General features: G+C 48.8%; 1 protein-coding gene across 1 annotated transcript; it reads left to right on the forward strand.

The window, feature by feature from the left end:
- The first annotated feature begins 597 nt into the window (after positions 1–597).
- Positions 598–4606, forward strand: LOC125534888 (GRAS family protein RAM1-like). The gene is made up of 3 exons (XM_048697944.1): positions 598–1620; positions 3171–3931; positions 4243–4606. The coding sequence occupies exons 1-3, from the start codon at positions 598–600 to the stop codon at positions 4604–4606; spliced, it is 2148 nt and encodes a 715-aa protein (XP_048553901.1).
- Positions 4607–12044: the final 7438 nt, after the last annotated feature.

Below are 12044 nucleotides of genomic sequence, written 5' to 3' on the forward strand. Positions count from 1 at the left end.
ATATCTGGCTGGAGTATAAAGGTTTCTCTCTCGAGATTTCCAGATTTCTTTATGGAAGCTGCCTTAGCGTTTCCTCCTAGGCGACTCTATTGTCTGGAGCATAAGTTGGAGCATTAGGCATCTGTCTCCAGATTTCTTTATCAAAGCTGCCTTGCGTTTCCTCCTAGGCGGCTCAATTGTCTCCTTCACTTTGGAGGACCTGCCCTCTTGTGAGACCTGTTTATCGTTTTGCTGGCAGGTAACCTTCACCAATAAGCCATAGCCAACAACAAAAGAGTACAGAAGGAATGTAGCAAAACCAATTTTTCTTCCCGACCAACCAACCAAAACACCGCCTTTGTCTCTACGTGATGTGCATGTGCGTACATGCCAACATGATGGCTCCAAGCTCGTCGACCCATATTTCAGGGCACACGCTTCTGCTGCTTAGCTAGCTCCCATATTTCAAGACCTATCAGGGAAGCTGGACCAAATGAAACATCTCTGAGATTGAAACCCAAAGCTAGCTAGCTTCAACAACGATTTGGTCGAGTAGTTGATGGTGTTAGATGCATCGTTGCCGGTGTAGTTGGGACACGATATCTCATGTGTTCACGCATGGGGACGCTGAACTGCGCTGTTGACATGAGCTCCGGCACGAAGCAGCTACAGCACCAGCCAGCAGCGCCGACATCACCCACCGCCTCCTTCTCGGAGTCGAACATCGTCGCTTCCTCCGCGGACCCCGACGCCATCGACGCCCTAGCGGGCCTGCAAGCGCTGAGGTTCGATGGAGACATCGACGGCGAGATCCAGTCGCCTGACCTCGCCATGTGGGAGTCGCTCTTCGCCGACCAGATCGGCGCTGGCGCCGCCTCGGGCGCTGACTTCTTGATGTCCTCCCCAAGGAGGGACTTCAGCCCTCTGAGGGACTTCATGGCGTCTTCTCCCAAGAGGGACTACATGGTGTCTTCTCCCAAGCGGGACTACATGATGTCTTCACCCAAGCGGGACTACATGGTGTCCTCCCCAAAGAGAGAGATGGTCGCCTCCCCGAGGAGAACCTTCTCCAGCCTCTACAACAACAGCACCAGCCAACAGAGCTACATGCATGGCACCCTGCACGGCATGGACACGGGGAGCCCCAGCAATCTCGCCGGCTATGGCAAGGGTAAGTCGTCGCAGAGCCCGCTCCACAAGGGATTCGTCAACAACGCCCACAGCAACAGCAGCAAGAGCAACCTCTCCTGCTCCTCGTCCTACGTTAACAACAGCGAGAACCTTGCTCTGCCATCCCTGAACTCCTCCTTCCTGGAGGAAGGGTACCTGGCGTACCAGCTGCCGCCGGAGAAGGATGCCGGCGGCTCCTCCTCTGCCGGCACCAGTGCCACGCAGCTGCCGACGCTCTCCGAGTGCCTGGCGATGCCGGAGCCGGTGTACGGAACCAGGGACGAGGCGGCGGTCGGCAGAGGGATTCAGGTGGGAGGTTTGCAGCCCGATCACCTCTACTACGCCAGCCAGTTCGGAGCTGCAGATGGCTTGCCGTTGCAGCACCAAATGGCAAAGCCTGACCAGTGGGCAGATTCTTCCTCCTTGCACAGCATGCTGGGGTCAGTAATACAGTCAGATCAGGCTGAGCAGGTAACTAAGAGTAACAGCCATGCATCAATTTTTATTTTTATTTTTATGTTCATGCGATGGCAACCATGCATCAAGTTACACAGACTGTTTACGTAGACTTGAGGATTTAGGTTGCGGTTATGCACTGTTTTTTTACTCCATCTTCTTTGGTAGTCTTTGAATTTGGTACGCAGGCTGTCACAATTGGCCAAATGGTCGCAGTCCATGCATTCCGTACGTGGGGGTGGTGTGGTAGTAGATTATAGCCAAGTCAGATTGAGACCGCTGTTTTAACCCAACTTGCCAAAAGTATGCCATATTTAATGCTTTTTAAAAAAGGCCCTTTATATTGAATCAAATGCCGCATCGAGGGATCCAGACAAACACAATACGCACACACTCGACATTTTGCATAGTTAGAATGCACACAGCGTAAAATCCGATGCACACACACAAACTAACGTGCCAACAAAGAGCAATTGAGGGCGTAATATGTTCATGGACACCTAAAATCAAGTCTTAGAAAGCCAAACCTTTCTTACTGTCTGATACGAGGGAAATGGGCGGCAAGCCGAGTGGAAGAAGATGAAAGGGCAGAAGGGGGAGTAAGACGGAGAAGGGGAAGGGGAAGAGGCAGATGAAGGGGGAGTTGAATGGCTCACCTTGGGAAAACCATTCGTGATGGCCGATTTCAGCGAGGTCACACAAGGCATCCGATGGGTAGTTAGTAGCAGCCTATCAGGCTTCGAGGAAATGCTAAATTGTGGTTCAACAAACTCCTGAGCTCTTGACTTGACTCAGACAAAGTCGGCGACGGTGAATTTGAGGGGAGAGGGGGAGAGGGAGGGGGCAAGAGAGAGAGAGAGAGAGAGAGAGAGAGAGTGTGTGTGTTTGTATGTGTGTGTGTGAGAGAGAGAGAGGGGGGGAGAGAGAGAGAAAGAGAGATTTGTATCTCCTTCATCTGTTTGTTTGCAGAACCTCCGCGATGCGCCGCTGTCCATTTTTGTTCCTTGTTGAACCCTAGTCCATGAACTTAAGGGCCTAATTTTTAAGGACGGACGTTAAACCTCTATCTAAAAAAGGTAGCGCGAGAAAGAGGCGCATGAAAGAGAGTAATTGCAGAGGAGGAAAGAAGGTTGTGGTCATGACCTAGGATTCAGCTTTATTATTTCGTAAAATATGGATTTTAATGAAAAACTCACATTTTATTGAAAAATTATGCATTGAGAATGTGCATAGTTTCTCATTTTCAGTATATTGTATTGATTCCACTCGCAAGATTTTAAAGAGCAAGAATCAGCAAGTCAAATATTACTCCAGATGAAAATTGGTAATTCGGCATTTCCAACAAATATTGAAGATCTTTTCAAGAATTATAATTAAGTTCTACGTCTTCTGCCTACTAAATATGAACAAAGCATGTTTCACATAGAGAGTACACATACGTGACGCCCGTATGAATGATTTGAGTTCATGGCTTCATGCAGCTACAAATCAATTGTTCTTTTTTGGCCGAACAAATCCGGAATAATCAGTAATCGCTACTGACAATTCAAATTCCATGCATGCAGGAGCAGGACAGCGGTCTTCAGCTGGTGCACCTGTTGCTGGCGTGCGCCGACTTCGTGTCCAAGGGCGACCAGCCCTCCGCCCTCCGCCACCTCCACCTCCTCCGCCGCGTCGCCTCGCCGCTCGGCGACTCCATGCAGCGCGTCGCCTCCTACTTCGCCGACGCGCTCGCCACTCGCCTCTCGGTCTCCTCCGGCACCGCCATCTCCCCGCGCGGTGCGGGCGCTCCTTACCCCTTCCCGCCGTCGCCCGATACCCTAAAGATTTACCAGATCCTCTACCAGGCATGCCCTTACATCAAGTTCGCCCACTTCACGGCCAACCAGGCCATTTTCGAGGCCTTCCACGGCGAGGACCGCGTCCACGTCGTCGACCTCGACATCCTCCAGGGCTACCAGTGGCCGGCTTTCCTCCAGGCGCTCGCGGCGCGGCCGGGTGGCCCGCCGACGCTAAGGCTGACGGGGGTGGGCCACCCGGCCACGGCTGTAAGGGAGACGGGGCGGCACCTTGCCTCCCTCGCCGCGTCGCTGCGTGTGCCGTTCGAGTTCCATGCCGCCGTGGCCGACAAGCTGGAGAGGCTGCGCCCTGCCGCTCTGCAGCGCCGCGTCGGGGAGGCGCTGGCCGTGAACGCGGTGAACCGCATGCACCGCGTCCCCGGCGCTCACCTCGGCCCGCTGCTGTCTATGATCCGTGACCAGGCTCCCAAGATCATGACGCTCGTGGAGCAGGAAGCTGGCCATAACGGCCCATACTTCTTGGGCAGGTACGTACGCGCCAAATTAAACTCATCCTTGTTTTCAAATTTCTTTTGCTCTTATTTTTTTTTTCAAGAAGAGGATAACCCATCATATGATTTTTGCACTTAACTAATGTGGTGTTTGTTATTACTGTGTTAAGTAATCGGTGAGAAACATGTGACAGACCAACAGTGCATAGATGAATCTTATTTGATAGCAATGTTAAATTTGAAGGGGGACAAAATTTGGTGGCCATAACTAATGTGGTGTTAATTCAAAAAAAAAATCATCCATTCTAAAAAAGGGGGACAAAGTTCATTGCTGAATTTGTATACAGGTTCCTGGAGGCACTGCACTACTACTCGGCCATCTTCGACTCGCTGGACGCGACATTTCCGGCAGACTCAGCGCCACGGATGAAGGTCGAGCAATGCCTCTTGGCTCCTGAGATCCGCAATGTGGTGGCGTGCGAGGGCGCTGAGCGGGTGGCACGACACGAGCGGCTAGACCGGTGGCGCCGCATCATGGAGGACCGTGGATTTGAGGCCGTGCCGCTAAGCCCAGCGGCCGTCGGCCAGAGCCAGGTCCTCCTAGGACTTTACGGCGCTGGTGACGGGTACCGGCTCAACGAGGAAAAAGGGTGCCTCCTCCTCGGCTGGCAGGATCGTGCCATCATCGGCGCATCAGCGTGGCGGTGCTGATCAAAGGATCCGTCGCGGGCTGGACAAGATGGAAGAGGTGCTATGTGTGTGGGTGTGTTTATTTTCTTGGTTGGTTGACTAGCCGAATTTCCGGCAACTCACTGTAACAAGTTTGTATTGGAGACGAACTTGGATTTGTGGTGCTTATAGTTGAATCTTGCTATATGCGAATGTATCTAGATTTGCTCCTGTTTTCAGCCAACATTTTTTAATGGCAGATAACTAGAACACGAGAAAAATTCCGGTTCAGATAAAACTTCACGCAAACGACACAAATCTCGAAACTGCATTTCTGAGTTTGAATTTTTCTTTGGCTGGTGAAATATGTAAATTTCAAAATGAGAACAACTATGGCAGATTTGTCTGATTCTCTGTTTCTTGTTGCCAGCAGTCGAGTCCATATTACTTGCATTGTGTTTTACTTGGGGTTCGGGCTGTCATCGTGTATTGTTCACGGTGAACCACTAAGGTTCTATGCGAGGTCGACTCCACGAAACACACAGCATCCACCACCTCCTCTCCCAAGAAAAAAGGGTAGGGTCTCCGCCTAAGGGATCTGCCGTCACCGGTTCCCCTCGCCTTCGGGTGCCTTTTGGTACCCATGAGGGGAGGGAGACCCGGGTCAGGGTTGTCTATGTAGTCTTAGGTCACTCTAGTTTTCATTACGGTTAAGTCTAGGGTTGATTATTCTTTTGCCCTCAGTGGTGTCCATGTACTTAGTTTTGCCCTCAGATGCGAATTGTGCTCAGTTTTGCCCCTAGTCCGTGCGCACCGACTTGTTCCGTGAACTCTGCCGTCTCCGTTAGGTCAACCTTTTGACTCGGCCCTTACAGGTGGGACCAGGCGGCAGAGACGACCAATTTTATTCAGACCATTGCACGCGTGGCTTGTGGGACCCAGCAGAGAGCCGTTGAGCAGAGAGCCGTTGGCGGGTGTGCTATATAAGCGGGCGACAGCGGCGGTGACCACGGCGACAGAGAGCACGCCGGTGACCACGGCGAGAGAGAGAGCACGGCGGTGGGAAGCTAGTTGTGGAGGGCGCGGCGGCGTTGAGATCCCCTTCGGCTCCGAGCTCCATGTCTTCCTTAAGCTCCCGCGCCACCTCGCGGATGCAGAGCCGGGCGCGTGTGGACATGCCTGTGTTCGTCTGTCCGCGGTGCAGGGCGGGCGTTGATCGGAGGGTTTCTCAGACACCGAGGAACCAGAATCGTCCGTTCTACGTGTGGAGCGAGAATGGGGTAAGAATCGGGGCAATTGCACCATTTTCGTGGTCGGGATCTTTGAGCAATGGGTTGATCTGTTTGGTGTTCATGCAGATGACATGCTTCTTTCTTTGGGTCGATGCTCTGGCCAAGACTCTGATGAATGAACTGCAAGAAGAGCATGAAGAATGGTTGCGCATGCTGCCACCAACGGCAGTGGCCGCACCACGAGCTCCGGAAGAAGAGATGGAGGGCGAAGCACGCACTGACAGAGAGCTAGCTGTTGAGCTTAGGATGTTGAAGAAGAAGGTTAGTAAGCTTGAAGATCAAGCACTACCAATACCCATTTGCAAATACTTTTGTGCATTTGTAGGTATGGTAATCGCACTGATTGTAATGTTGAAAATGTATGGAAAGGCATGAACTAGGGAGGAATTTGTAATCTTGAAATTGTATGAGAAATTCACCTAGTTTAAATGTTGGTCAAAGTTGTTTAAATGTTGAAAAAAAAGAGAAGAAGTGACCAACATTTAAATATGTTGAAAAAAAGAAGAAATTAGGAATTCAGAAACTTTTGATCAATGAAATGCAGCTCTCTGCTCTGCCTTTCTGTCAAAAAAGGTTGCTCTTGGGCCAAATTCAGAGCGTAGAGCCAAGTGCAGGCTACACTAATGGGCCAACTGCATCCAATTAGGCTCATTCGGGGGTTCTCTTGCGTATTTTTCTGTTTTCTTTTATGATTTAATTTAGGTAGTAAATCATAATGCTGAAATTTTTTGTGAAAGCTAATTGAATTATTCCAGAGCCAAACAATTAAGGTTAGAAATTTTTTGGAGCTGTTAATTAATCCAATTCAAATACACCATGATTTAAATCAAAGATCAAAATGTCATGGAAAATGTGCCTCGGCTCTGTTGGGGAACGTTGAAGAAAACAAAAATTTTCCTACTCGTTTCACCAAGATCATCTAGGAGTTCATCTAGCAACGAGTCATTGGATGTATCTACATACCTTTGTAGATCGCGCACGGAAGCGTTCAAAAGAACGGTGATGATGTAGTCGAACACGACGTGATCCAAATCACCGATGACCAAGCGCCGAACGGACGGCACCTCCGCGTTCAACACACGTACGGGACGGGAGACATCTCCTCCTTCTTGATCCAGCAAGGGGAAGGAGAGGTTGACGAAGATCCAGCAGCACGACGGCGTGGTGGTGGATGCAGGGCGTCACAGTAGCAGGGCTTCGCCTATACTACGAGGAAGGGAGACGTAACGGGGGGAGAGGGAGGCGCCAGGGGCTGGTGTATGAAGTCCCTCCTCTCCCTCACTATATATAGTGGTGCCATGGGGGGGGCGGCCTAGGGTGGGGGGGCTTGCCCCCCAAGCAAGGGGCGCCCCCTCTAGGGTTTCCCCCAACCCTAGCCTCATGGGCCCTTGGGGGGGTGGCGCCCCAGCCCACTATGGGCTGGGTTCCCTCCCACTTCAGCCCATGGGGCCCCCCGGGATAGGTGGCCCCACCCGGTGGACCCCCCGGGACCCTTCCGGTGGTCCCGGTACAATACCGGTGACCCCGAAACTTGTCCCGATGGCCGAAATAGCACTTCCTATGTATATTCTTTACCTCCAGACCATTCCGGAACTCCTCGTGATGTCCGAGATCTCATCCGGGACTCCGAACAACATTCGGTTACTGCAATATACATATCTACAACCCTAGGCGTCACCGAAACCTTAAGTGTGTAGACCCTACGGGTTTCGGAGACATGTAGACATGACGAAGACGCTCTCCGGTCAATAACCAACAGCGGGATCTGGATACCCATGTTGGCTCCCACATGCTCCACGATGATCTCATCGGATGAACCACGATGTCGAGGATTCAATCAACCCCGTATGCAATTCCCTTTGTCAATCGATAATGTTACTTGCCCGAGATTCGATCGTCGGTATCCCAATACCTCGTTCAATCTCGTTACCGGCAAGTCACTTTACTCGTACCGTAATGCATGATCCCGTGACCAGACACTTGGTCACTTTGAGCTCATTATGATGATGCATTACCGAGTGGGCCCAGTGATACCTCTCCGTCATACGGAGTGACAAATCCCAGTCTTGATCCATGTCAACCCAACAGACACTTTCGGAGATACCCGTAGTCTACCTTTATAGTCACCCAGTTACGTTGTGACGTTTGGTACATACCCAAAGCACTCCTACGGTATCCGGGAGTTACACGATCTCATGGTCTAAGGAAAAGATACTTGACATTGGAAAACTCTAGCAAACGAACTATACGATCTTGTGCTATGTTTAGGATTGGGTCTTGTCCATCACATCATTCTCCTAATGATGTGATCTCGTTATCAATTTCCAATGTCCATAGTCAGGAAACCATGACTATCTGTTGATCAACGAGCTAGTCAACTAGAGCTCACTAGGGACATATTGGTGTCTGTTATTCACACATGTATTACGATTTCCGGATAACACAATTATAGCATGAATAAAGACAATTATCATGAACAAGGAAATATAATAATAATGCTTTTATTATTGCCTCTAAGGGCATATTTCCAACAGTCTCCCACTTGCACTAGAGTCAATAATCTAGTTACATTGTGATGAATCGAACACCCATGGAATTCTGGTGTTGATCATGTTTTGCTCTAGGGAGAGGTTTAGTCAACGGATCTGCTACATTCAGGTCCGTATGTACTTTACAAATATCTATGTCTCCATCTTGAACATTTTCACGAATGGAGTTGAAGCGACGCTTGATGTGCCTTGTCTTCTTGTGAAACCTGGGCTCCTTGGCAAGTGCAATAGCTCCAGTGTTGTCACAAAAGAGTTTGATTGGCCCCGACGCATTGGGTATGACTCCTAGGTCGGTGATGAACTCCTTCACCCATATTGCTTCATGTGCTGCCTCCGAGGCTGCCATGTACTCCGCTTCACATGTAGATCCCGCCACGACGCTTTGCTTGCAACTGCACCAGCTTACTGCCCACCATTCAAAATATACACGTATCCGGTTTGTGACTTAGAGTCATCCAGATCTGTGTCGAAGCTAGCGTCGACGTAACCCTTTACGACGAGCTCTTCGTCACCTCCATAAACGAGAAACATTTCCTTAGTCCTTTTCAGGTACTTCAGGATATTCTTGACCGCTGTCCAGTGTTCCTTGCCGGGATTACTTTGGTACCTCCTACCAAACTTACGGCAAGGTTTACATCAGGTCTGGTACACAGCATGGCATACATAATAGAACCTATGGCTGAGGCATAGGGGATGACACTCATCTCTTCTATATCTTCTGCCGTGGTCGGACATTGAGCTGAGCTCAATTTCACACCTTGCAACACAGGCAAGAACCCCTTCTTAGACTTGATCCATATTGAACTTCTTCAATATCTTATCAAGGTATGTGCTTTGTGAAAGACCTATGAGGCGTCTTGATCTATCTCTATAGATCTTGATGCCTAATATATAAGCAGCTTCTCCAAGGTCCTTCATTGAAAAACTCTTATTCAAGTAGGCCTTATTGCTGTCCAAGAGTTCTATATCATTTCCCATCAAAAGTATGTCATCTACATATAATATGAGAAATGCTACAGAGCTCCCACTCACTTTCTTGTAAACATAGGCTTCTCCATAAGTCTGTGTAAACCCAAACGCTTTGATCATCTCATCAAAGCGAATGTTCCAACTCCGAGATGCTTGCACCAGCCCATAAATCGAGCGTTGGAGCTTGCACACCTTGTCAGCATTCTTAGGATCGACAAAACCTTCCGGCTGCATCATATACAATTCTTCCTTAAGGAAACCATTAAGGAATGCCGTTTTGACGTCCATTTGCCATATCTCATAATCGTAGAATGCGGCAATTGCTAACATGATTCGGACGGACTTTAGCTTCGCTACTGGTGAGAAAGTCTCATCGTAGTCAACCCCTTGAACTTATCGATAACCCTTAGCGACAAGTCGAGCTTTATAGATGGTCACATTACCATCCGCGTCTGTCTTCTTCTTAAAGATCCATTTATTTTCTATGGCTCGCCGTTCAACGGGCAAGTCAGTCAAAGTCCATACTTCGTTTTCATACATGGATCCTATCTCGGATTTCATGGCTTCTAGCCATTTGTCGGAATCCGGGCCCGGCATCGCTTGTTCATAGTTCGAAGGTTCACCGTTGTCTAACAACATGATTTCCAAGACAGGGTTGCCGTACCACTCTGGTGCGGAACGTGTCCTTGTGGACCTTCGAATTTCAGTAGGAGCTTGATCAGAAGTATTTTGATCATTATCATTAACTTCCTCTCTAGTCGGTGCAGGCACCTCAGGAACATTTTCTTGAGTTGCGCCATTTACCGGTTCAAGAGGTAATACTTCATCAAGCTCTACTTTCCTCCCACTTACTTCTTTCGAGAGAAACTCTTTCTCTAGAAAGGACCCATTCTTGGCAACAAAGATCTTGCCTTCGGATCTGAGGTAGAAGGTGTACCCAACAGTTTCTTTTGGGTATCCTATGAAGACGCATTTTTCCGACTTGGGTTCGAGCTTTTCAGGTTGAAGTTTCTTGACATAAGCATCGCATCCCCAAACTTTCAGAAACGACAACTTAGGTTTCTTACCAAACCATAATTCAAACGGTGTCGTCTCAACGGATTTCGACGGAGCCCTATTTAAAGTGAATGCGGCAGTCTCTAAAGCATAGCCCCAAAAGGATAGCGGTAAATCGGTAAGAGACATCATAGACCGCACCATATCCAATAGAGTGCGATTACGAAGTTCGGACACACCGTTACGCTGAGGTGTTCCAGGCGGCATGAGTTGTGAAACTATTCCACATTTTCTTAAGTGTGTGCCAAATTCGTGACTCAAGTATTCTCCTCCACGATCTGATCGTAGAAACTTGATTTTCTTGTCACGTTGATTCTCAACCTCACTCTGAAATTCCTTGAACTTTTCAAAGGTTTCAGACTTGTGTTTCATTAAGTAGACATACCCATATCTACTTAAGTCATCAGTGAGGGTGAGAACATAACGATAGCCACCGCGAGCCTCAACACTCATTGGACCGCACACATCAGTATGTATGATTTCCAATAAGTTGGTTGCTCGCTCCATTGTTCCTGAGAACGGAGTCTTGGTCATTTTACCCATAAGGCATGGTTCGCACGTGTCAAATGATTCATAATCAAGAGACTCCAAAAGTCCATCTGTATGGAGCTTCTTCATGCGTTTGACACCTATGTGACCAAGGCGGCAGTGCCACAAGTATGTGGTACTATCATTATCAACTTTACATCTTTTGGTACTCACACTATGAATATGTGTAGCAATACGCTCGAGATTCATTAAGAATAAACCATTCACCATAGGAGCATGACCATAAAACATATCTCTCATATAAATGGAACAACCATTATTCTCAGATTTAAATGAGTAGCCATCTCGAATTAAACGAGATCCCGATACAATGTTCATGCTCAAAGCTGGCACTAAATAACAGTTATTGAGGTTTAAAACTAATCCCGTAGGTAAATGTAGAGGCAGCGTGCCGACGGCGATCACATCAACCTTGGAACCATTCCCGACGCGCATCGTCACCTCGTCCTTCGCCAGTCTCCGTTTATTCCGTAGCTCCTGCTGTGAGTTACAAATATGAGCAACGGCATCGGTATCAAATACCCAGGAGTCACTACGAGTACTGGTAAGGTACACATCAATTACATGTATATCAAATATACCTGTTGCCGGCCTTCTTGTCCGCTAAGTATTTGGGGCAGTTCCGTTTCCAGTGACCCTTCCCTTTGCAATAAAAGCACTCCGTCTCAGGCTTGGGTCCATTCTTTGGCTTCTTCCCGGCAGCTTGCTTACCGGGCGCGGCAACCTCCTTGCCGTCCTTCTTGAAGTTCTTTTTACCCTTGCCTTTCTTGAACTTAGTGGTTTTATTGACCATCAACACTTGATGTTCCTTCTTGACTTCTACCTCCGCTGATTTCAGCATTGAGAATAACTCAGGAATGGTCTTTTGCATCCCCTGCATGTTGAAGTTCAGCACAAAGCTCTTGTAGCTTGGTGGAAGCGACTGGAGGATTCTGTCAATGACCGCATCATCCGGGATATTAACTCCCAGCTGAGACAAGCGGTTGTGTAACCCAGACATAGTGAGTATGTGCTCACTGACAGAACTGTTTTCCTCCATCTTACAGCTGAAGAACTTATCGGAGA

This window comes from Triticum urartu, chromosome 2, assembly GCF_003073215.2.
Source record: "Triticum urartu cultivar G1812 chromosome 2, Tu2.1, whole genome shotgun sequence".
Classification (NCBI taxonomy): Eukaryota; Viridiplantae; Streptophyta; class Magnoliopsida; order Poales; family Poaceae; genus Triticum; species Triticum urartu.